The sequence below is a fragment of the Anomaloglossus baeobatrachus genome, chromosome 4 (assembly GCF_048569485.1).
Source record: "Anomaloglossus baeobatrachus isolate aAnoBae1 chromosome 4, aAnoBae1.hap1, whole genome shotgun sequence".
Taxonomy (NCBI): Eukaryota; Metazoa; Chordata; class Amphibia; order Anura; family Aromobatidae; genus Anomaloglossus; species Anomaloglossus baeobatrachus.
The window spans coordinates 456,810,312-456,835,936 of record NC_134356.1 but is presented as its reverse complement, the minus strand read 5'-3'; the positions used below and the strand labels follow the sequence as shown (position 1 = coordinate 456,835,936).

Sequence of the window (25,625 nt, the reverse complement as noted above, 5' to 3'; positions counted from 1 at the left end):
AAGTTACTTTAAATAGTGTTTGTAAATATCTATAACTGTGGTGTATACTTCACTTAATGAGTGATGTCTGTGGATCAATAAGTGATATATTTGTGGTTTGTCTGATTATACTAATTCTGATAGCCTGGGTTATCAGTATATAAATTAGTGATTCATTTGAATATAACACTCACTAGGGTAATATTCAGGCACATGTTTTTAATAACCATAGTCAAAGACAACTAAACTAAGTAGGAAATTGAGCTTGTTCAACCAGGGACTTGTTTATCAATACTCTAGTAAAACTATCAGTTTTTACCCCTTTTTAATGCATATCTAATAACTTTTACTGGTATATTTCTCAGTGATCAGTTTTTCTCGATATACCTGTACCAGTCAAATCTGTAAATCAATAAAAGAGACTGACCTCTCCGACATTCACTTTAACAAGGCAGTAAAAATGTCCTGCATCCAGCTCTTGTTGATCCACATAAGATATTATCACCATTGCATATCAAGTTGGGCCTAATGAACAACTTTGTAAAGGCAATCGATAAAAATGCAAAAGCATTCAAATATCTTATTGATAAATTTCCAAGGTTGAGAGCAGCAAAGATAAAGGAAGAAGTCTGCATGGGTAGTATTTGCATAAGAGGTAACTAATTTTTGGGGAAACTCAAAAGCACATAATAGAAATGTTGGGGGGGGGGGGGGGAATCTCAAAACATTTAAGGATCTTGGCTGTAACATCCTTAAAGGGAACCTGTCATCAGAAATTTAGCTTGAAACCTAATAGTTTCCCCCTCTGCAGCTCCTGGGCTGCATTCTAGCAAGGTTCCTGTTTATGTGCCCCCTTTATGACCAAAATAAATACTTTATAAAGTGGTACCTTTTTGTATTCAGATCTTGATAATGGTACACGGGGGCGGGCTCTCTGGTGTCCGTTAGTCTGCCTCCTGTCGCTTTAGGCCGTCCCCCAACGAGGACTGCTGGTCACGTGTGTCGCAGACACGAGACTATGGGTGGCGCTGTGATTGCATCGCAAGTGCCCGCCCATCATCTCGTGCCCGCCCTTTCCCCTCTGCCTCCAGCGTTCTGTGCAGAACGTTCCAACGTCGGGTCATCTGGCCAGTGCTTGCTCAGAACGCTGGAGGCAGAGGGGAGAGCGTGGCCACGAGATGATGGGCGGGCACTTGCGATGCAATCACAGCGCCGCCTATAACCTCGTGCCTGCACACACGTCACCAGCAGTCCTCGCGTGCGCGGCACCTCGGGCGCAGTGGACGGCGTCCTGAAGTATGGAATGGAGCGATGGGGGACGGCCTAAAGCGACAGGAGGCAGACTAACGGACACCAGAGAGCCCACCCCCGTGTACCATTATCAAGATCTGAATACAAAAAGGTAACACTTTATAAAGTCTTTATTTTGGTCAGAAAGGGGGCACATAAACAACAGGAACATTGCTAGAATGCAGCCCAGGAGCTGCAGAGGGGGAATCTTTTAGGTTTCAAGCTAAATTTCTGATGACAGGTTCCCTTTAAAGATTCATTTCTTACATATGCATCCGTGAGAAATGAGTGTTTAGACATATTTTACATTATGTGAATTGTTGCCAAGTTACTCTAAATAAATATCAGAAAACAAACAATAAAAGGAAAACTCCGTGCTATCATAGAAACAAGAGGCAACTAAAAATTTTAATTGTCGGATTTGAACTCAAAGTAAAAATCATTAAGAAATGCTCAATTCATAACTGAACCTGACAACTTCTGAAAATATGAACAATGTAATCTGTCAAATTTACTTAATCATAAATAAATGTTCATTTTTAAATACTTTGTCGAGAATCCTTTGCAGGCAATGACTGCCTGAAGTCTGGAATCCATGACGCCACCAAACGCTAGGTTTCCTCCTTCGTGATCTTTTTCTAGGCCTTCACTGCAGCCATCTTCAGTTGTTACACGTTTGTTGGTCTTTCTACCTTATGTTTTGCCTTAAGCATGTAAAATGCATGCTCGATGGGGTTAAGATCTGCTGATTGACTTGGCCACTGCAAGTATTTCTATAGACCATTTATGAGATACTAATTAGGCCTGTGACTAGAGGCAGAGACATTAGTTCCCTGGCTAGTTGGCCAACTAAGCAGGTCATCACGCCCCTTGTAGCCCTGATAACATGCTATACAACAGCCAGAGCATCAGCAGCCTCATAAAGCTGCATGTAAGGCTGCTTTCACACTACGGTTTTTTAACATGCGTCATGAACTTTTTTTGCTGTAAAAGCGGATCCTGCTTTTACAGCAAAAAACGCATGCAAATGCATGTGTTATTTTTGCAGGATCCTGTCACTGGATGTTTAGGGGCGGGCATTGGAGTCATGTGATCGGGAGTGAGAGGAACTAAACGTGCCAGACTGGGAACCGGCCTCTGACAGCTGCGGAGGATCGTAACCAAGGTAAACATCGGTAACTTGCTTGGATACAGGATATTTATCTTGGTTACGAGCGTCTGCACACGTAACCAACATAAACATCGGGTAACTAAGAGAAGTGGTTACCCGATATTTACCTTGGTTACGAGTGTCCGCAGCTCTCAGGTGGGGGAGGGAGGGGGAGAGAGGGGGAGAGAGGGACTGATCACCCGAGGCTGGTTTCTGTGTATGCTCAGTAGAGCAAGCAGGATCCTATCTATCAGCATGCCAGCGTTCACATGCGTTTGCATGCTGTTTAGTCAGGATCCAGCAATTTGCAGTATTTGGACGCAGCTCAAAAACGCTACAAGTAGAGTTTTTGAAAAATGTTAAACTGCAAGTCGCTGGATCCTCACTATAACGCACGCAAACGCAGGTGAACGTATGTTAACGCAAGTCCATTGTAAATGCATTGAAATGAAAACGCATTTGCACTGGATCCGTTTTTGCGTTAAAAAAAAAAAACCGTTCAGGACGCATGTTAAAAAAAACGTAGTGTGAAAGCAGCCTAAGCACAACTTTATACCCCTCAGCAGTGGGTTTTTCCAATGTGGAGTGTATACATCCCGGCTTCAAAGACGCTCACTGGCCTTGACCGGAATTCACGCACACTTCTGGTCATGTGCGCTACAGCTCCCTAAACTGGGGGCGCATACACACGGATTCAGAGTAGTGCGCATGACCAGAAGTATGCATGAATTCAATCATGCACAGTGAACCTCTCTGAAGTCAGGACACATACACGTTGTATCAAAAAAGCTCAATGCTGAGGGGTACAAAGCAGTGTGGATGCGCAGCTTTGTATCGTGCTTCCGATTTTGCTGTTTGTTTTAAAGCAAGGGGCGTAAAAACATGCTTAATGGGCTGACTAGTAGGGGAACTAACACCCCTGCGACTAGTCATAGAACTAGTCAGCATCTCAAACTGTCCTTTTTTAAAAAAAATCTGTTGTTATGTATACTTCTACATGAAGGGACTGTTGGGCAGAGATTAGAAATGTGCACAAAATTATTTGTGGTTCTGGGTGCATAGGGGACCGGACCTTTTTTTTTTTTTTTCCTGTGTTTACATTAGTTCCTATAAAGCAGTTGACGGATTAACAAACTTTTTGAATATGGTGGTGCAGTTTTTAAGATGTGGTCTTGTTTGCAGATTTTCTGACATAGGGCCCCTAAAAGTATGGCATCCTAAAACAGAAGTGGTCTATAAAAAAATACAGCTGTGGTAAAACTGCATTGAAAAAAACAAAAAAAAAAATTGCTGCAAAAATGTTTAACCTTAAAACATACCAAGAGAAAAAAAGTTTATAAAAAATGCAGATATAAAGTAGACATCAGGTAAATGTTTCTTATGAACTATTGCGTGAGGAATGACTATTTGTTTTAAAAGCATAAAAATGTAACAATCAAAAATTGTGAATTTTCTAAATATTTGCCAAATTCTCAATATTTTCAGAATAAAAAAAGCAAAAGTGTAACCTAAATTTTCCACAATCAAAATACATTTCATGGAAAGAAGAAGAAAAAAAAACAACCTCTGAATCACTGTAATATGTGGAAGTATTCCAGTGTTATTAATACAAAGTGAGAGCAGATTTGCAAAAAAAAGGTCAGGAAGGGGTAAATCCTAAACTGAATCTGTTTAAGGAATTTATGCTGTATAGTAGTTGAAGCACTTTATTGGGAGCGTAAACACATTTAGTTTTATCACGTCAGTGAAGTCTATATAAAAGTCAACTTTTAATTCTGAGGCTTCTGAACCCTGGAGTACTCTGGAAGTGCCTGCTATCATTCATTTCAGTATTTTGTTTGTATCACAGCCAGAATGGTGTGACTGACAAACCAGCTGAGCAAAGAGGTGGAGAAGAGACCCCTATTAATTTACAATCAGAGAAATACAAAACGGGGAAGCAACTAAATAACTTTAGGTGAGCGTCAGCACAAAATGAACGTTCATAGCTAGCGCAATCGCTCGGTGCATGCTTGACATGGTCAATCCGTTCAGTGCACCCTTCAATCACCCTTCAATTTACTTATTTACCATCTACCTTTGTCCATCTCTAAGCTCCTATAAAGCCAGAGCTGTCAATTAATGAAGTCTGACTGTCAATGAAGAAATGGTTGGAGATAGAAGGAAAACAGGTAAGTGGGATAGTGCACTTACATTTTTGGCCATGCTAAGTGTGCACCAAACGAGTGTACCTGGTATGAACTGTTATTTTGAGATGATGGGCTCCCTGTAAGAGCATACAATCTGACACATGTAATTATGTTTTTACTAAACAAGTCAGTTTTGGTTTTTTGGTCTTACTGATTAAATTTTACCAATAATGGCTTTCTTTTTTAAACATGTTAACTTGATAGTTCCTCACCTTCATATAATTTAGGATCTTAAGCTGGTGTCACACATAACGACGACGACAACGACGTCGCTGCTACGTCACCATTTTCTGTGACGTTGCAGCGACGTCCCGTCGCTGTCGCTGTGTGTGACATCCAGCAACGACCTGGCCCCTGCTGTGAGGTCGCCGGTCGTTGCTGAATGTCCAGCTTCATTTTTTGGTCGTCACTCTCCCGCTGTGACACACACATCGCTGTGTGTGACAGCGAGAGAGCGACGAAATGACGCGATCAGGAGCCGGCACTGGCAGCTGCGGTAAGCTGTAACCAGCGTAAACATCGGGTAACCAAGGGAAGACCTTTCCCTGGTTACCCGATGTTTACGCTGGTTACCAGCCTCCGCTCTTGCTGCCAGTGCCGGCTCCTGCACTGTGACATGTGGCTGCAGTATGCATCGGGTAATTAACCCGATGTATACTGTAGCAAGGAGAGCAAGGAGCCAGCGCTAAGCAGTGCGCGCGGCTCCCTGCTCTCTGCACTGTTACATGTAGCTGCAGCACACATCGGGTTAATTAACCCGATGTGTACTGTACCTAGGAGAGCAAGGAGCCAGCGCTAAGCGCGGCTCCCTGCTCTCTGCACATGTAGCACAGCGACGTTATGATCGCTGCTTCTGCTGTGTTTGACAGCTAAGCAGCGATCATAACAGCGACTTACAAGGTTGCTGTTACGTCACCGAAAATGGTGACGTAACAGCGACGTCGTTGTCGCTGTCGCTTAGTGTGACACCAGCTTTAGTCTGCCATTATATTGAACACTAGTTTCTCCTCAGCCTAAATAAAAGCTGAACACAATGGTTTGTATCTAAATGTTAAACAATTATGTAAAACTTCAAGCATCCTCTGTTCTCTACAGATAAAAAAAATGTTTACATACAGTCATGGCCGAAAGTGTTGGCACCCTTGAAATTGTTCCAGAAAATGAAATAACCTATTTCTTCAGAAACATAATGCAATTACACATGTAAATGCAATTCTGCATGTTTTATCATACACTTTCCTTTACCTGTATTGGAACAACATGCACAAGATAAAAAAGGCAAATTGGTCCTAGTTTCACACAAAAAATGGACGAGACAAAATTGATTTCTCCTTTCCAAAATTGTGAGTAAATAGCTTTGTTTCAAGCATGTGATGTTCATTCAAACTCACCTGTGGCAAGTAACAGGTGTAGACAATATCAAAAGACACCTGAAACCAGATAAAGGGTAAAGCCCCAGTCACACACAACGACTTACCAGCGATCCCGAAAACGATGCGACCTGATAGGGATCGCAGGTAAGTCGCTGGGAGGTCGCAGGTGAGATGTCACACAGTCAGGTCTTACCGGCGATGCAGGAACAATACAGGTCGCAGTAGCGACCTGTATAACGATCTCAGCAGTCACTGTGACCCTGTCACACAGTGTCAAACACAGCGATGCCTCCTGCCCAGCAGGACGTCGCCTTTGAAGAAAATGACCTGGACCATTCAGCAATGACTAGCGATTTCACAGCAGGGGCCTGATCACTGGTAGGTGTCACACATAACAAGATCGCTAATGAGATCGCTACTGCGTCACCAAACGGTGACTCAGCTGCGATCTCGCTAGCGATCTCGCTATGTGTGACAGTAACTTTACTGTGACTCAGTCTTTGCATTGTGTGTCTGTGTGGGCCACAGTAAGCATGGAGAACAGAGAAAAAAAAACAACAAAAAACCCAAACCTGTCTGAAGAATTGAGAAAAAAAAAGTGTGAAAAATAATCTCAAGCAATTTTGATGTTCCTTTGTCCACGGTGCTTAAAGAATCAGTAAGTTTACAATGCATGGCACTGTAACTAATCTCCCTGAATGTTGAAGGCAGAGAAAAAGTTATGAAAGGTTGCAATGCAGGATAGTCCAGAAGATTGATAAGCAGCCCCGATCAAGCTCCAAAGAAATTAAAGCTGTTCTGTAGGCTCAGGGTGCATCAGTGTCAGTGAGAACTATCTGTCCACATTTGAATGAAACTCTATGGTGAGACCCAGGAGCACCCCACTGGTGACACACAGACTTTAAAATAAACAAAAAAAAAAAAACTAGACTGCAATTTGCCAAAATGTACGCAAGCCAAAATCCTTCTGAGAAAGCGTATTGTGGACAGATAAGACCAAGAGAGAGCTTTTTGGTAAACCACATCATGTTTTGGGGTTGTTTTGCTGCCTGTGTCATGTTATGAATAAGGGAAGTCTGGCGTATTATGCAACACAAAACAAAACAAGGGGTACACCGGGGACAGAATAACAACGGTGGGGCCTAGCGCTAGTGGGTGAGAAGATGGGACACCTCCTGCTCTCATTTGCAGCTGTACCCGCAGTCCTAGCCAAGCCCTATACAGGCTCCTCACCTTTAGCCAAGCATGAAACTTGAGCACCTGGAAGACCCAGTAACAACTGTGACTAGTGATCTGGCAGGTGAGGGATGCTAGCCCCACTTTTTCACTAATACAATATCAGGCAAAAGGAAAGAGACACGGGATAACAACAAACGACAAAGTCCAACACACTGTTGAATTCACAACCAGGGCTGCAACCAACTCAGCAACTTGCGGTAAGGGCTCCACCAGCTCCTTCCACCTCCAGGCCCAGCTTCCAAATTGATCAGAATAACCGACACCCTCTAATGGGAGAAGAGGGTATATACAGTGCCTACAAGTAGTCTTCAACCCCCTGCAGATTTAGCAGGTTTACACATTCGGAATTAACTTGGCATTGTGACATTTGGACTGTAGATCAGCCTGGAAGTGTGAAATGCACTGCAGCAAAAAAGGTTTGTTTTTTTTTTGTTTTTTTTTTTAAATTGTGAAAAGTTTATTCAGAGGGTCAATTATTATTCAACCCCTCAAACCACCAGAATTCTGTTTGGTTCCCCTAAAGTATTAAGAAGTATTTCAGGCACAAAGAACAATGAGCTTCACATGTTTGGATTAATTATCTCTTTTTCCAGCCTTTTCTGACTAATTAAGACCCTCCCCAAACTTGTGAACAGGACTCATACTTGGTCAACATGGGAAAGACAAAGGAGCATTCCAAGGCCATCAGAGACAAGATCATGGAGGGTCACAAGTCTGGCAAGGGGTACAAAACCCTTTCCAAGGAGTTGGGCCTACCTGTCTCCCCTGTTGGGAGCATCATCCGGAAGTGGAAGGCTTATGCAACTACTGTTAGCCTTCCACGGCCTGGACAGCCTTTGAAAGTTTCCTCCCGTGCCGAGGCCAGGCTTGTCCGAAGAGTCAAGGCTAACCCAAGGACAACAAGGAAGGAGCTCCGGGAAGATCTCATGGCAGTGGGGACATTGGTTTCAGTCAATACCATAAGTAAAGAACTCCACCGAAATGGTCTCCGTTCCAGACCTTTACTTTCAAAGCGTCATGTCAAGGCTCATCTACAGTTTGCTCATGATCACTTGGAGGACTCTGAGACAGACTGGTTCAAGGTTCTCTGGTCTGATGAGACCAAGATCGAGATCTTTGGTGCCAACCACACACGTGATATTTGGAGACTGGATGGCACTGCATACAACCCCAAGAATACCATCCCTACAGTCAAGCATGGTGGTGGCAGCATCATGCTGTGGGGCTGCTTCTCAGCCAAGGGGCCTGGCCATCTGGTCCGCATCCATGGGAAGATGGATAGCACGGCCTACCTGGAGATTTTGGCCAAGAACCTCCGCTCCTCCATCAAGGATCTTAAGATGGGTCGTCATTTCATCTTCCAACAAGACAACGACCCAAAGCACACAGCCAAGAAAACCAAGGCCTGGTTCAAGAGGGAAAAAATCAAGGTGTTGCAGTGGCCTAGTCAGTCTCCTGACCTTAACCCAATTGAAAACTTGTGGAAGGAGCTCAAGATTAAAGTCCACATGAGACACCCAAAGAACCTAGATAACTTGGAGAAGATCTGCATGGAGGAGTGGGCCAAGATAAATCCAGAGACCTGTGCCGGCCTGATCAGGTCTTATAAAAGACGATTATTAGCTGTAATTGCAAACAAGGGTTATTCCACAAAATATTAAACCTAGGGGTTGAATAATAATTGACCCACACTTTTATGTTGAAAATTTATTAAAATTTAACTGAGCAACATAACTTGTTGGTTTGTAAAATTTAGACATCTGTTAATAAATCCTTCTCTTGTTTGAAGTTTGCAGGCTCTAACTTATTTGCATCTTATCAAACCTGCTAAATCTGCAGGGGGTTGAAGACTACTTGTCGGCACTGTATAATTATCAAAAACCGAAAAATCCTTTTACCTTAAAATCATAGTTTTTATTGGACATATATGCCACAAACAGAGTACATACAAACATAGAATAATAAAAATATATTAAATTATTGTTAGAAAGAAAGGCGAGAAAAAAATGTTTTCCTCTCTCACCCTTCCTTACATACGGAGGTCGGCGTTCTAATTGATCATAACACCCCCGTTCCTCGTCGACTGGCGTCCTATACTGACCCTCCACTCACTCTCAAAAGACTTTCAGTGTGTCTGAATAGCAGTTGGTAAAGTGCAACACCAAAGATAAAGCCCACAAGATTATATATACACATAAGATGTGCAAAGGAGGGAATTAAGTCCGTCACTAATCATCCGTCGAGGACTAATGGGGATGGGTCAGACTACGTCCTCAAGTCGACACACATAATAATTATAAATTATTGACTTAAGCTGTTTTTTGTCCAGGAATCACCCTACGCGTTTCGCCCCTTAGTTAGCAAATAGGGGCTCATCAGGGGTTTAACAGCATGGATCCTTGAAACACACAGCTTCAAACCTAGAATAGAACACAGGTTTTACTTTATCTTAAACCATAAAGACCACTGTTGTAATCACCACAATATGGCATGTGGTGATTACAACAGTGGTCTTTATGGTTTAAGATAAAGTAAACCCTGTGTTCTATTCTAGGTTTGAAGCTGTGTGTTTCAAGGATCCATGCTGTTATACCCCTTATGAGCCCCTATTTGCTAAGGGGCGAAACGCATAGGGTGATTCCTGGACAAAAAACAGCTTAAGTCAATAATTTATAATTATTATGTGTGTCGACTTGAGGACGTAGTCTGACCCATCCCCATTAGTCCACGACGGATGATTAGTGACGGACTTAATTCCCTCCTTTGCACATCTTATGTGTATATATAATCTTGTGGGCTTTATCTTTGGTGTTGCACTTTACCCACTGCTATTCAGACACACTGAAAGTCTTTTGAGAGTGAGTGGAGGGTCAGTATAGGACGCCAGTCGACGAGGAACGGGGGCGTTATGATCAATTAGAACGCCGACCTCCGTATGTAAGCAAGGGTGAGAGAGGAAAAAAAAATGTTCTCGCCTTTCTTTCTAACAATAATTTAATATATTTTTATTATTCTATGTTTGTATGTACTCTGTTTGTGGCATATATGTCCAATAAAAACTATGATTTTAAGGTAAAAGGATTTTTCGGTTTTTGATGATTATACTCTACCTTGGTATCTATATTCGGTTTTTCGGCACTGTATAGTTGAAAGGGAGCACCTGAGGAGAGGTAATGAGCATGCTGTTGACAAGGAGAGACTGAAATTAACTTTACTCGCCAAAAGAAAGGAAACTACATTTAATAAAACGTCTTACATGGCAAATGAAGGACTCTAACCCTGAACCTGTCACTAGTCTCATATAGAAGGAATGGCATAAAATATGAAGATTACAAAAAGATTTTGGGTTGCAATGTAGTGCTACCCAAGTGTAAGCTAAGTTGTGTCCTAGGTCACGGGTTTTCCAACAGGACAATGACACCAAACATGCACTTCAAGAAGCACCCAGAAATAGATGCAAAAAGCGCTGAAGAGTTTTGAAGTGGCAGCAATGAGTTTGGATCTAAATCCCACTGAACATCTGTGGAAAGATCTTAAAATTGCTGTTGGGAGAAAACACCCTTCAAACATGAGAGGCCAGGAGCAGTTTGCAAAACAAGGGTGGTCCAAAATTCCAGATTAGAGGAGTAAGAATCTTGTTGATGGTTTTAAAAAGCAATTGATTGCAGTTATTTATTCCAAAGTGTGTGCAACCATATATTAGGTCGAGGGTGCCAACAATTTTGTCCAGCACAGTCTGGGGATTTTGCATGAAGTTATGTTCAGTCTGCCTTCTTTTTCAATCTTTTTTTTAAATTTTGTGTTGTTCCAATACAAACAAAAAGGTGCTAACACCTTTGGCCACAACTGTATAAAGAAAGTATAAAAACATGGTTGAGAATGTAGAAATTGCAGAGATATTCTGTAGAGCTATGAGCTACTGATACTAAAGAAAACAGAAAATCCATTATTGTAACACTCTTTATATGATTGGTATATATTTAAGAGAACCTGTCAGCATGCAGGATTTAGCACTATAAAATAAAGTCATGACTATAATGGCACTGTGATGCTGATTAAATGGAAACCTGCAGTGAAGGAATCTGATCTGTGTTTGTTGAATAATCATCCGGCAAAGCTTATAAAAAATAAGTCTTTTGTGTATTGGTGTGCATCAGGGCGGGACTTTGTTGTAGAGTCTTCTTTCTGCTTTTTGACCCTTATGGCTGCCTCCGATTTCAATAACCTGCCTCCTCTTTTTGAAATATTGCACTCCTGCCGCCATCTTTGTGGTGGGCGGAGTTTGTTCAGTGTGATTCTGCTGCCGGTCTGCGGGTCTTCCATAAAATGACGCCAGGGGCGACTCGTGCGCAGAATGGGATTTTAACTCAATGACCTCTTTATTAAGTTGAAATCTCGATATGCGAATGCGCCACCTCCAGAGCCATTTTAGTGAAGACCTACCACAGAAGGACACGGAGCATGCGAGACCCAACGAAATGATGGCAGCAGCGATAAGAGACAAATCACTAAATAATCAGTGACCTGAAAGGCAAAAAGAGGAGGTAGGCGGAGAAGCAGACGACCCTACCCCCAAATCCCGCCCTGATGCACACAAGTGCAAACAAGACGTCATTAGATGAAGACTTTGCAGGATGATTATTCAACAACCAGAGATCAGAGTCCTTTACTGCAGGTATCCACTCAATCAGCATCAATAGCAATCTTGCGCTTTGGCGCTATTTAGTAAATAAAAATTATGGCCAATTTACATCAGCTAATTGACAAATGAGCATTCATAGGAGCACTAGTTCCTGATCATCCACAAAGGAAAACCTGTTGCTGATCAGCTAACTGTGGATTGTGATCTTTTATGCAGCGTTGTCAGCAGAACATGGCCTCAATGTAAACTGGGGAGGCTATGCTGAGAACAAGCATGATGTATACAGATAGCATTTGAGGTATCACGGTTCAGTTTTTTGGGACCATGTGACAGGACCATAAAGCAGCATGAATCGACTCATTTATGGGCAATATCCTGTCTATGTGGGCTTTTACTTGAACACAATACAGTCAGCTCATCTGATTGAAACAGCTTATCAAAACTTTGTGCAATTTACATAAGGGATCAACCGTGATAGCCAAATCAGTGGATAAGTATGTTTTACTGCATTTTATATTTCCAATAATTATTGTTTTCAAAAGTATTTTTCCAGGATTTAGGCAAGCTGTTTCAAAGAATGAGCAAAACATTAATATATGAGCAATACCACACTGATGTGTAGTCCTGTTTTTGTAATAAGCCTGTAGTAACAAGCCAGATCTCATTCCATTTCTCTAAAAGGATTCATTCTAATTTAACACCTTACCGACAAAGGACATAATGGTACATCATATGTCGGCGGCTTCGGAGCCTGCATCTTTGCCATCAGATAATGGCTGTGTTATCTCCATAAGGCCCTGTGCGCACACTGCATTTTTACCCGTGGTTTTTTGCATTTTTGCTGCAGAAATTTCTTGAGAAAATGGTTGTAACCTTTCTACAGACATTCCCCAGCAAAACCTATGGAAAAAAATAGCTGTGCGCACACTGCGGTTTTTTCTCAAGAACATTCTTTCTGCAGAATTTCTTGAGAAAAAAAAAATGTGCATGTCACTTCTTTTCTGCAGGTAGCTGCATTTGTTGCCATAGATAATGGTAAAAAAAAACGAAACAAAAAACAGGGACCAGCCTATGGAAAAAAATGCATCAAAACTGCATGCGTTTTTCGGTGCGATATTGGTGCGGTTTTTTAACGCAAGTGCGCTAATCTTTCAGACTCAAGAAATTTCTTGAGAAAAATCCTTTTTCTAGTGCGCACAGGGCCTAAGGCTATGTGCACACGTTAAGTATTTGGTTATAGAAATTTCTGTACTATTTCTGAATCTCTTAGCAGGAAAAGTTCAGCTCAAAAACAGTTCAACACAAAAACAAGTGTTTTGATGCTTTCTTCATTGCTTTCAATGGAGAAAAACACATGCAAAACCAAAGAAAAAATTGACATGCAGATTATTTTTTCCAGCAAATTTGCAAGGAAAAAAAAACTCAACATGTGCACTACATTTCAGTATTCTTATTGACTTTGCTGGCACAAGTATAAAAAAAAAAAAACAATAAAAACGCACTTAAAGTCCAATCTATCAAAATATAAAATCAATTAACATGACTGGAAATGGCGTAATTCGGAAAAACAAAATTCTAAAACTGCGCTTTTTCATCTTCCGTTACACAGCAAAAATAATGCAATAAGAAGCTATCAAAAAACGTATCTGATCCAAAATGGTATTTAGTCACACTTGGAATTTTTTACTCCACTTTCCTGTAGATCACATGATAAAAAGGATAGTGTAATTCAAAAGTACAACTCGTCCTGCAAAAAAAAACAAAAAAAAAAAAAACACACGCCTTTAAACAGCTGTGTCAAAAGAAAAATAAAAACTTTATTGGTCTTGGAAGAGAGTGGAGAAAAATAAAAAAATAAAAAAGCACAAAAAAAAACAAAAAAACACCTGGTCAGGAAAGGCTTTATTTTATTGCTTTATGTTTGGGGAGGGGGGGGGGGGGGGTAAATGCTTTGAAAGTTATTTTTACTAGAAAAGGACTTTTTTTCCTTTAAGTGGTTGTGCCAAGTATCTGAAAATACACACAAACCTTGAGCAGGAAATTTCACAAAGTAGAAAGTTAGAAAAGAAGGATGGCTATTAAGTAAGCTAAGTTGCAAATACATTTAGTAAAATACTTTGACCTGATTCTTGTTAAATAATGCCTTCAAATAAAAACTAAGCATGAAAGCAGCATGAGGAGTGCAATATTCATTGGTAGACAAATTCTACTTACCAAGCTGCTGCTCTATAGTGTGTCTGCAAAACAGGCACAGCAAGTCTGGATAAACATCAGGAAGCTGTTTCAGAGCCAGTAATTTTAACATTCGGGAAGGACAGTCTTTCAGCTTGGTCTCTCGAAGGAGTTTTTCTTCAGACAAAGTAGTGGGACGAAGTTCAACCTTGTGCTTCTGTAAAACTCTATCAATAGCAGGACCCAACAACTCTGAAAACAAAACTTCCTTTACCAGATAGATTGGGATGAAGATTGCACCTGCTCGTATGACATGAGGAAAAGGGCAGCTTCGTGTAAACATGAATGTCTCCAACTGGGACAGCAGCTTGTGAAGAAGTAAACGAACTCCATCAAATGCAAGCCATATATCATGGTTTGGCAAGTCTAAGGACTGATCATTTGACCTAGAATTATTTTTGGCCTTTACAGGTGTCTTGCTTCCCTCTTCCTGCTTGGTTTTGGAGAGCCAGTCCTCAAGCAAGCTGGAAGGAGATCTAGCAACACAACGAGTGATAGCTGTGTGCACAGAACGGTGAAGTTCAGAAAATTGCTCACCAGGACTACTAAGAGAAGCTTCACCAACACTTGCCAAAGACACATTGGCTTCCCCTAGAGCTGGAGAGGATTCGGGAGCACTAGGAGGAAGAGACTGAACCGTGTCAGATAAAAATGGATTTGACACATTATGGGAGATGGATTCAGTGCTAACTTGATGTGTCTCTTCCTCAGATGAAGAAAACCTGTTCATTTTAAACTTCCGAAACATGAATGATTTTGAACTGTGGAAGCCATTGCTTTCATTTTCTGAACTCGAGGGTGAAGACAATGAATGGTGCAGTTCAAGTTTTTTTTTTGTAACTTGCTTAGGTCTCTGCATAAATGGTGGTTGGGAGACTTGTAGCGCTATAGTATTTGTGAAGTATACATTAGGTGAGGAAGTCACTACAACGGGTAAAATGGTCCTTTGGGACTGAAGGTTATTCACAAAGATTGATAAATCCGAGCGACTAGAATGTTGTACTGAAGTATGAACAGGTAACGTCATTACAGCCTTACTAGTATTGCTGGAAAGGTCATTGCTTTCAGGTAATCGAGGAGAATTATTATCCTGGGGCTCAAGGAACAGGTTTTTCTTTGACTGTGATTTGTAATTGTCTGCAATGAAATGGGATTTGCTCTTATATGGAGATGAGTAAGTCTTTCGAAGTTGTGGTAAGCATTCAATCATCTGCGATGGGGAACTTTTTTGATGTTGGCTGAGAAATCTCTGAGTACTTCCAGAATGATCATCTTCCTGGTGACAATTGGAAAAGTTTTTGGTGGTCAGAGACACAGAGCTTTCTTCCAATTTGTTTTGTGATTCTATAACTTGAGACTGGCAATTTTCCTGAAGCATCCATTGAGAGCTCTTGTGTCCCTGAGAAACAATGTTTCCCTGCCTTTGGCAGAGTACATTTCCATTGAGCAGTCTATTTTCTTGCCTAAAAGGCCACTTGTCAACAGGTGGGCAACTACTTTGACTTTTGACTTCAATGTTAGAGGCTGTTTCAGAGGAAAGGTGTTCTTTTTCCAACTGGAAAATTCTGCTGGTATCTGAAGACCTGAAGTCCTCCTGACTTTGACTTTGGTTTCCAACTTTATCAATGAGTTTAACTGCAGAAACAGATAGCAAGGTGTCCTTCTCACGGCAAGAAAATTCCTGTTCATCACAAGGAAGGGAACTGGATTGAGGTAACTTTTTCAAGCTAAGATCTAGAACCTCAGGTTCGACACATGTTTTTTCTACAGACACTTCTCCAGTTTGCACACATTCTCCATCTTGAATTGCTACATTCACATTCTTAGCACCGACTTCTTCAGCAGTTCTACAAATCTCTGCAGCCTTTTCAGTCCTTTTGTCAGAAACTGGACCTTCTGAGAAATCGGAGGTAGGTGCCGCATTTTCTGCTTCAGATTCTTGATGTGTAGAAAAAGGATGAGGGGCTTTTCCTTCCAAATAATCACGATATGGGGCAAGGCTAAACACATCATTTATTACTGGCATTGGTGGGGATTTTGGATTGTCAAAATTCACATTTTCAAGTACAGAAGTAGGAGCAGATTTTGGCTCATCAGTTTCCACCACCTTAAGTTCACATTCTGGAGACAATGCATCATGCCTTGATTTCACATTGTTGTGATTCATTTGATACTGACTACCAACTATAGAGACAGAGGAAGGACTAGGAACTATTGATTCTGCATGTTCTAGAGTTATGTGTGATGTACTACTTTGAATTGTTGTAGTATTTTCTACAGCTTGAACACCTGTAACTCTGCTGTCTTTGTAAGACTGGATTGAGCTGTGCAATGAAGATTCCTTTAATGTAACTGAATGCCTACTGGCATGTTGACCAGAAAAAAGCTCATGACTGGACCCAGCTGGGGTTATAACAGAACTAGTACTTTGTTGAACAAAAGCAGCATGTGTACTTGGTCCAGTAAAAGGATCTCGATAGTAGTTTGCAATAGAGGCCTGTCTATTTGTTGGGGTTGAGTTAAAAAACATTTCTTTGTTTACTTTGCTAGACATTCCACATATATCTTGATTCATCTGACTAGAATGTACCCACAAATTCTTACCTCTTTCAGGTGAACACACTGGAATCTGATGTGCTCGATTTGGATAAAATGTACCTCTCATTACACTGTGAGGAGGCCTTGTCAAGTCCATACTAGTAGAAAGTGGAGAGGATCTTTGGCGTATACTATCTTTTGTGTTACTGTAAAGAGGTTTGGAATGTAAATGTCCCATTTGGTGATCTAGGCTCCCTTGAAATGCACTAGGTTTTTTATGTTGTGGAGAAAGTGCTGTAAAGGCTGAACTTCTATGCTTTCTTAAGGGTTGATTGCCTTCAGCATAAAGTACATTTGGTTGAGCAACAGAATAGCAGGCATCTGTGAAAATGTCTTTTTGGGAACATGTTGCAGAAACACCTACACCAAGACTCAAATCAGCTCTTAGTCTGTAATTAGAATTGTGCTCTTGTGCGCTATGAGACAGAGAAGTTGGACTCCCTGCTACTTCAGGGTAAGTGTTCGGCATGGAATGGTGCTTTTTTGTTGCTGAGGTACATAATGGTGATGATGAATGGTCAAATCTAGCAGAAGCACTCCATTCCACAGCAGATGGACATGCGGGTGTAGATGCTACACCCATACACTGAAAACCCCTCGATCCATATGTTGCATCCATAAAATTGCTTGTACTTCTGTAAACTGGCCTTGGCATTGCAATTGGAGGGTATGCACGTGGGTATGGCATATGGTAACTATGTCCTTGAGGATTTTGGTAAACTGAAACCTGATTATTTGGATTATCTGACGGTTGCAAAGAGTTATGTGGTCGTTCAGTGGGTGATCTTTGATATTTCCCTGAAGCTTCCCTAGTTTGCAGATGCTCATTTAGGGTACTACCTGCATACTGTAGATATGCTGAAGAGCTCCAGGGACTCGAAGATCCATGCCCCTCAGCATCAGCCATAGAATAGGTCCTGAAGTTCTGACATGTCTGCAAATCTTGTGTGGCTGCAATCCCAAAACAAGCTGTAGAATGTTGTGGTGCAGATTCCAATCGGGATAACTTATGGTGTAACATATGATCCATAGCGCCAAAGTGTTTTTTTCCAGCCATTACTAATACAAGTTGATATGATCCTAAAAGAACGTCTTGTGGCCAAATCTTTTTCCCTGTAAAAGAAGAATGAAATAGAATAAAAAGTTGCAAAAGATATTTTGTATTCTTATAAAAATGTTAAAATAACCACTGTTCATCACCAAGGTTTGCGACTGTCACTACTCAGAACACTGCTTGTATTTTATAGGAGTATAACACGAACAAAAATCATTCTACAAAACAAAATGTTTAGATATTTTCAACACCACTAGGTGGAGCAGCTGCTATCATTTGCCATGTGAAGCAATTTAACTGCTATCTCACATTACGAAAGCAGTAACTGTGGGCGGGATATGTTTCATGTGTCTAACCGGTTAGAAAATGCTGTAGAAGAGAGCGCAATAGAGTCTTACCTGGTAGGGATATAAGACACAAAAGGGATTATTATTATTACTCACCTTTTCAGGTTGTGAAAGTCACAACCCCTATGTAACACATTCAGTAGTGGTATCAGCTGCAGCCCCGAAGTGTAGATATGTAGTAGGACATAGGTGGAAATCGGGTATATACTGCGCTGATACTCAATAGTATATTAATATGATTCCTTTATTGTTCGCACAGGTCTACGTGTTTCAGAGACATCAGTCTTCTTCCTCAGGACATCAAAGGAACAATACCTATTAGGTTAGGTATTGTTCCTTTGATGTCTTGAGGAAGGAGACGGATGTCTCTGAAACATGTAGACCTGTACAAATAATAAAGAAATCATATTAATATATTATTGAGTATCAGTGAGGTATATACCAGATTTCCACCTACATCATACTTCATGTGTCTAACGACACTCCTCCCTTCCCATTGTGGGAATATGCAATAAGCTTCCTTATATTCACAACTAATTTCTCAATAGTTCTCTTAATCTGCTGGCTCTCACTGAAACCTAGATTCTGGATTCCGATACTGCTTCCCCTGCTGCCATTTCTCATGGTAGCTTAACAGACATGGTGGTGGGGTTGGCTTACTCTTGTCCCCATAATGCACTTTCCAGGTCATCCCCCCCAGCTACATCCCTCTCATTCTCTTCTTTGAGGAAAAGGGGATGGAAGAGCCTGATTGGGTGGACCTCCAAAGTAGCGGTTGTATACCATCCTCCAGGCTCACTCACCCAATTCCTTGACCACTTTTTTGCCTGGGTGCCACACTTTTTGCCCTCAGAACTACCAACCCTTATCATGGGAGACATAACATCCCCAAGAACTGCCTGACCTCCCCATCCACATCCCAGCTTCTAAAACTAAACACCTCTCTTGGCCTCTGACAGCTCTCAACCTCAGACACATGAAGACGGCAACACCCTTGAACTGGTCTTCATTCACCTCTGCTCAACCTCTCACTTTGATAACTTACCTCTTTCCCTCTCTGACTACAACATCCTCTCCTTCACGATCCACAAATCCTCACCCACCCCAGCACACTCCCACCTATCACACAATTTGAAATCTTCAGGCCATTGATCCTCATACACTTGCAGACTCTCTACACTCATCACTGTCCCCAATCTCATCTTTCCTGTCCAGATCTGGCTGTAAATAACTACAATGACACTCTCAGAAGCACCCTGGACCAAGTAGTGCCCCTCACTGTCAGAACCTCGAAACACAGAGATAAACAGCCCTGGCTCACATTGCAAATTATTTCTCCAGCGATGCTCAAGGGGTGCAGAACGCCTATGGAGGAAAACACACACCAGAAAACTTTATTCACTATAAATTTGTGTTCAGAACCTATAACTCTGCTCTTCACCTCAAACAGACGTACTTCCCCAACCTGATCTCCTCACTTTCTAACAATCTAAAAAAGCTCTTTGACACCTTTCATTGCCTCCTAAGTGCTAAAGTGCAGCATCCTACCACAGACCTTTGTGCTGATGATCTGGCCTCCTATTTGACAGAGAAAATAGAACATATCTATTAGGAAATTGGCTCCCAGCCACCAAGCATCATGATTTCCATCCCTCTCCACAACCCATCTGGCTCACTCTCCATATTTGACCCAGTTGCAGAAGAAGGAGTCTCCAGGCTCATCTCCTTCTTGTGCTACCACTTGTACTAGTGACCCGTTTCCCTCACACCTATTCCAGTCGCACTCTCTCTGTCTCTCTGGTCATCACTAGTCACCTAACTAAATCTTCAATCCCTCTTTCTCATCTGGTATCTTTCCTTCCACCTTCAAACACTATTACACCTTTATTTAACAAAAAAAACCCTTCACTTCACCCATCCTGCACAAATAACTACAGACCGGTTTTCAATCTCCCTTTCATCTCTAAAATTCTGAAGCGCCTGGTCTACTCCCACCTTACCCGTTAACTCTACACTCACTCTCTTTTACATCCATTATAGTCTGGCTTCCGTCCCTACATTTATGTCTTGCTAAATTCTCCTAAAAAGGGGCTGAAAGCCCGTACTTATGAAGCGCTCACTGATATTCTAATCAGGCACGAATACTAAGATTCTTTATAGCAAGATGTTATTTATTTTAATAGCACATGAATAATCAATGGTACATAGGCATTAGAACTACTTTATAGTCATAGAATCTTATACAATAACAGAAATATGCATCAACATTACCGTATATTGTACCACGCCTTTCTCATCAGAGGGGCTCGATTAGTGAGAAGGAAACAACATCTGCATCACAGGAACAGTGCGTCCACTTGAGCGTCCTGGAAATGTCCCCCTCATTAAGCGAGTCCTGTCTTTTTATAGGAAACTTTGTATGTTGTGTGCACTGAGTGGTGAATTGGTGACCAGCATGTGACAGATGAGTCATGTTCATGTAACTTGACCACAAGCTGCTGTGGGCATCAGTAGCTTCCTGCACATTTTGCCAGCTGACCACTGGCCGACCATAGTTTCCTGGAGATATTGCAAGGAGCCGTGAATTTTACATGCCAGTTTCCTTACACCTGTTGTCAACTAACCACGGGTTTCCTGACTGTTGAACTGTAAACGTTACTTCCTCATAATTGTGGTTTGTTCAAGATCTGCTAACACGTACGCTTTGGTCATAGTGATATAGAGTCAGCCAGAGGACATCTCTCTCTGATACTGAATTATGGATGGATCAAATAATATTTGGGATCACTATATCTTTTGATTATGATCCCTATGTAAATCAGACTCATTCTTCAGTCATATTACATTGGTATCACAATTCTACATCAACTGCCCTCATCAAAGTGACCAATGAATTGAGAGGAAAAACTTAATGGGGACTACTTTCTGCTTATTCTTCTTGACCTCTCTGCAGCTTTCGATGCTGTTGACCATCTCCTACTCATTATGCTCTACTCAATCGGCCTAAAGGACACCGCTCTCTCCTGGTTCTCTTCCTATCTTTCTGACCGCTTTTTTCAGTGTATCATTTGCTGGCCCAACATCATCTTTTCTTCTTCTAACTGTTGGGGTCCCGCAAGGTTCAGTCCTTGGCCCTCTTCTCTCTCTACACTGCCCCAATTGGACAGACCACTAGCAAATTTGGCTTTCAGTACCATCTTTATGCTGATGACACACAACTATATACTTCACCCCCTGACCTCACCTCACCCCCGCTGCACTAAAGAACACTAGTGACTGTCTGCAGTTTCAAACATTATGTCTGCTCTCTATCTGAAACTTAACCTTTCCAAAACTAAACTTCTTCAACTCCCTACGGCTACTAACCTCCCTAAACATGACATCTCCCTCTCTGTGTGCGGCACAATAATAACGTCTAGGTGATAGGCTCGCTGTCTGGGTCCTATGCTTGATACCAATCTTTCCTTCACCTCCTATATACAATCTCTCACCCACTCTTGTCATCTGCACCTAAAGCACATCTCTAGAATCTGCCCCTTCCTCACCATGGAAACAACAAAAAGCCTCACAGTGGCCTTTTTAATTGGCCTCCTCTTCACTAGACCTTCCATCCTTAATGCTGCAGCCAGGGTCATTATCTGGCTAAGTTATTCGGACAATTCCGCTCTGTGCCAGTCATTGCACTGACTGCCCATACATTATAAGATCCAATTTAAATTGCTTGTTCTCACCCACAAAGCTATTCACAACATGGCACCCGCCTACATTTCCACCCTCATTTCTGTGTAAATCACCCTACCCTTCTCTATGCACCGTAAATTACCTTCGACTAAGGCTGTTTTCACGTCACCTTTTTTTGCCGAAAAAAAAAAAAACGCAAAACGCATATGAACAGATCCTGTGGATTGCATTTGTTATTTTACCGGATCCTTCTGCAGCGGGACACAGAATTTATCGTCCGGCACTGGAGTCATCTGATCGGGAGTCAGCTGACTCCTGACCTCACAGCCCGCACACGCTGCAATGGATACAGGTTAACATCAGTCACTGGATGCTGCCGATCACACGTGACCGTGTGCGGGCTGTGTAGTCTGGAGTTCAGCTGAGTTCAGATCAGCTGACTCCAGTGTCGGCCGATTACTTGTTCTGTGTCCCGATGCATCCATCGCAGCATGTGAGGTCAGCTGAGTTCGGACGGCACTGGAGTCAGCTGATCTGAACTCAGCGGAACTCAGCCAGAACAAGTAATCAGATCAGTTGACTCCAGTGTCGGACGATTACTTTATGTGTCCCCTGCATCCATCCCAGCATGTGCAGGCAGTGAGGTCAGCTGAGTTAAGATCAGCTGACTCCAGTGCCGACCGAACTCAGCTGACCTCACAGCCGGCACACGCTGCGATTGATGCAGGGGGACACAGAACAAGCAATCGGCCAACACTGGAGTCACCTGATCTGATTACTTGTTCTTTTGGCTGTGTGATCAGGAGTAGGGATGAGTGAGCAGTAAAATGCTCAATGGGCGAAGCCCATGTCTATTTTTTTTTTCTCCATTAAAAATAAAATAAAATAAAATAAAATAAAAACCCAAACAGGGTTAGGGGTGGGAAAAAAAATGCATGGGTTCCTGCTGCATTTTCTATTGCTAAGGATAACCCAAGCAGCTACTGGCTGCTAACCCCCACAGCTTGGTGTTACCTTCACTGGCAATGGAAGATCCAGGGAAGACCTCTTTTAAGTTTTTTGCCCAAAAACTATATAAAAAAAATAAATAATGATGTGGGCTTCGCCATATTTTTTGTATGCTAGCCCGGTACAGCAGGCAGATACGGGCTGCCCCCAACCCCCAGCTGCCTATTTTTACCCGTCTGGGAACCAAAAATATGGGGAAGCCCTTTTTTTTTTTTTAATTATTTCATGAAATTAAAAAAAAAAAAAAAAAAAGACGTGGGCTTCACCCAATTTTTCTGTCCAGCCAGGTACAACTAGGGAGCTGGTGATTGGAATCCTCAGCACAGGGTAGCCCAAGTTTTCTGCTCTCCCCCGCTGCGAATCGCAGTCCGCAGCCACCCCAGAAAATGGTGCTTTCATAGAAGCGCCATCTTCTGGCGTTGTATCCAACTCTTCCAGAGGACCTTGTGCCGGGTGGCACACTAAGGGGTTAAAGAAGTTGTCCAGTTACCAAAACTGATTTATTTTTTTTTCTGATAAATCTTGCTAATATGTGCCCCTTAACACATCTATTATGTTTTTTCAGCAAAATTACCTTTTATTGTGCACTAGCAGCACATGCTCATTGCTGGCTCCAGCTCTGATGGGGTTAATCTCTCCTCTGACTTCCTGTGTTCAGTTCCTACAAGTCCCAGAATTCTTTGTGGCTCTAGGGCGGTGTCTAGCTTATCTAACACACCCACTGTGTGTAACACCCCCCTCAGCTCTCCACCCAAAGCCTCCTCCCTGCCTCTTCCCTGTGTGGATGCACTGAGAGAAATCACACAGAGACAGCAGCAGCTCCCAGCTCTGCACACAACCAGGGGAAGAAAGTGTGTGTGTGTGTGTGTGTGTGTGTGTGTGTGTGTGTGTGTGTGTGTGTGTGTGTGTGAGAGAGAGAGAGTGTGTGTGTGTGTACAGAAATTATGATTATTAGCCGGCGCAACATGTGAAAAAAATAATTGGGGAAAAAAAGTGACGGGGTGATGAGATTGCTTTTTTCCCTCTTGCCTAGTCTGTGTGTCATCTATATCATCCGCAAACCGCATATGACCGGATCCTGTGGATTAAATGTGCAGCGCATGCAACCGTTATTTTACCAGATCCTTCTGCAACGAGACACAGAATTTATCGGCCGGCACTGGAGTCAGCTGACTCCTGATCTCACAGCCCGCACACGCTGCAATGGCTGCAGGTGGGCTCATTCACATGACCGTTCCGTTTGTCCTGGTCAGTTTGGTTTTTTTGCGGCCCCACAGACAGGACCATCTTTTCAATGTCTTTTTTGTAGGATCGGATGGTACACGGTAGCACTTCCATGTGCATCCGATCCTACAAAAAAAAAAAACACATCGGATGCCGTATGTCCGCTCCGTTATTATGGAACATGTCCTATTCTGTTCCGTAATAACAAACCGTGACTCAATACAAGTCAATGGGTCCGCAAAATTCCCGGAGGCAACACGGAAGCACTTCCATGTGACTTCCATTGGGTGCCCATGCAGTCAGTGTCCCGCTCCAGCCCCAGCCCTGCGGCTGCCCGCTCAGCAGTGTCAGCAGCGGCCCGCACTGCAGTGTCAGCAGCCGCAGGGATGTCGAGCGCTACCGTCAGGAGGTTAGTAAGTTCATTACCTACGGTGATGAAGTCCTGCCCTCCTGACGTCAGCGGTCGTCACTGCCTTCTATGCCCGCCGCTTGTCACATCACCTCTCGTTGTCGACCCGAGACTGTGACTAGTGGTGACGTCACGGGCCGCTCGCGATACTTTGTTTGTGAAGGCGGCGGTCATTGAACTCGGTGACAGAGCTGCTGTCAGGAGTTCAGCGATCATCGCAGGTAATATACCTCGCTAACCTCCTGATAGCAGCACTCGTCATGCCCTGCAGTGACCTGGGCTGACCTATTGATGTTAGCTCAGGTCACTGCATGGCTCTCCCAGCAAATAGGGAACATTCTGTTCTTCATTGACTGGGACATTGACTATGGTATGGATCATCGTGGGACCCCCTTGTATTACACCAGACCTGGATTTGTTTTTCTTTCTAATAAATTGGTGAAAGAGGGAATGTGTTGGGGAATGTTTTTTCAAATAAAAATGTGTTTGTTGTCTATTTTTTTTTTTTTTTTTATTACTGCCTGGGTTGGTGATGTCGGGTATCTGATACACGCCTAACATCACGAACTCCAGGGCTTGATGCCAGGTGACATTACACATCTGGTATTAACCCCATATATTACCCCGTTTGCCACCCCACCAGGGCAACGGGATGAGCTGGCGCGAAGCACCAGGACTGGCGCATCTAATGGATGCGCTACTTTTGGGGCGGCTGCATCCTGCTATTTTTAGGCTGGGAAGTGTCCAATAACGGTGAACCTCCCTAGTCTGAGAATACCAGACCACAGCTGTCCGCTTTACCTTGGCTGGTGATCCAATTTCGGGGGACCCCGTGTTTTTTGTTTTAAATTATTTAGTTAATTTAAAATAACAGTGTGGGGGGGGGGGCTCTGTTTTGGATTACCAGCCAAGGTGCAGCAGCCAGCTGTGGTTTGCAGGCTGCAGCCATTAGCTTTACCCTAGTTGGCTACAAAAGATAGGGGGACCGCATGTCATTTTTTTAATTTATTTTTTGGCTAAATACAAGACTAAGCACCTTAGTGCCACATGACAGTCACAAAAGGGTGCCAGCTTAGAATATGCAGGGGGGTAGGACATTATATATGTCTTTCTTATCTATCTATCTATCTATCTATCTATCTATCCAGCCCTCTATTCATTCATTCATCCATCCCTCTGTCTCTATATCTATCTATCCATCTCTATATCT

At 42.5% G+C, this 25,625-nt stretch overlaps 1 protein-coding gene across 3 annotated transcripts in view; it reads right to left on the bottom strand.

Annotated features, from left to right (window-relative positions):
- Positions 1-25,625, bottom strand: part of C4H15orf39 (chromosome 4 C15orf39 homolog) — a 314,691-nt gene that overhangs the window by 49,039 nt on the left and 240,027 nt on the right. For all 3 annotated transcript variants that reach the window (XM_075345655.1, XM_075345654.1, XM_075345656.1), the window contains exon 2: positions 14,077-17,805. In XM_075345655.1, coding sequence (XP_075201770.1) covers positions 14,077-17,749 — 3,673 coding nt within the window. In that variant the 5' untranslated portion in view covers positions 17,750-17,805. The remainder of the gene's footprint in view (positions 1-14,076; positions 17,806-25,625) is intronic.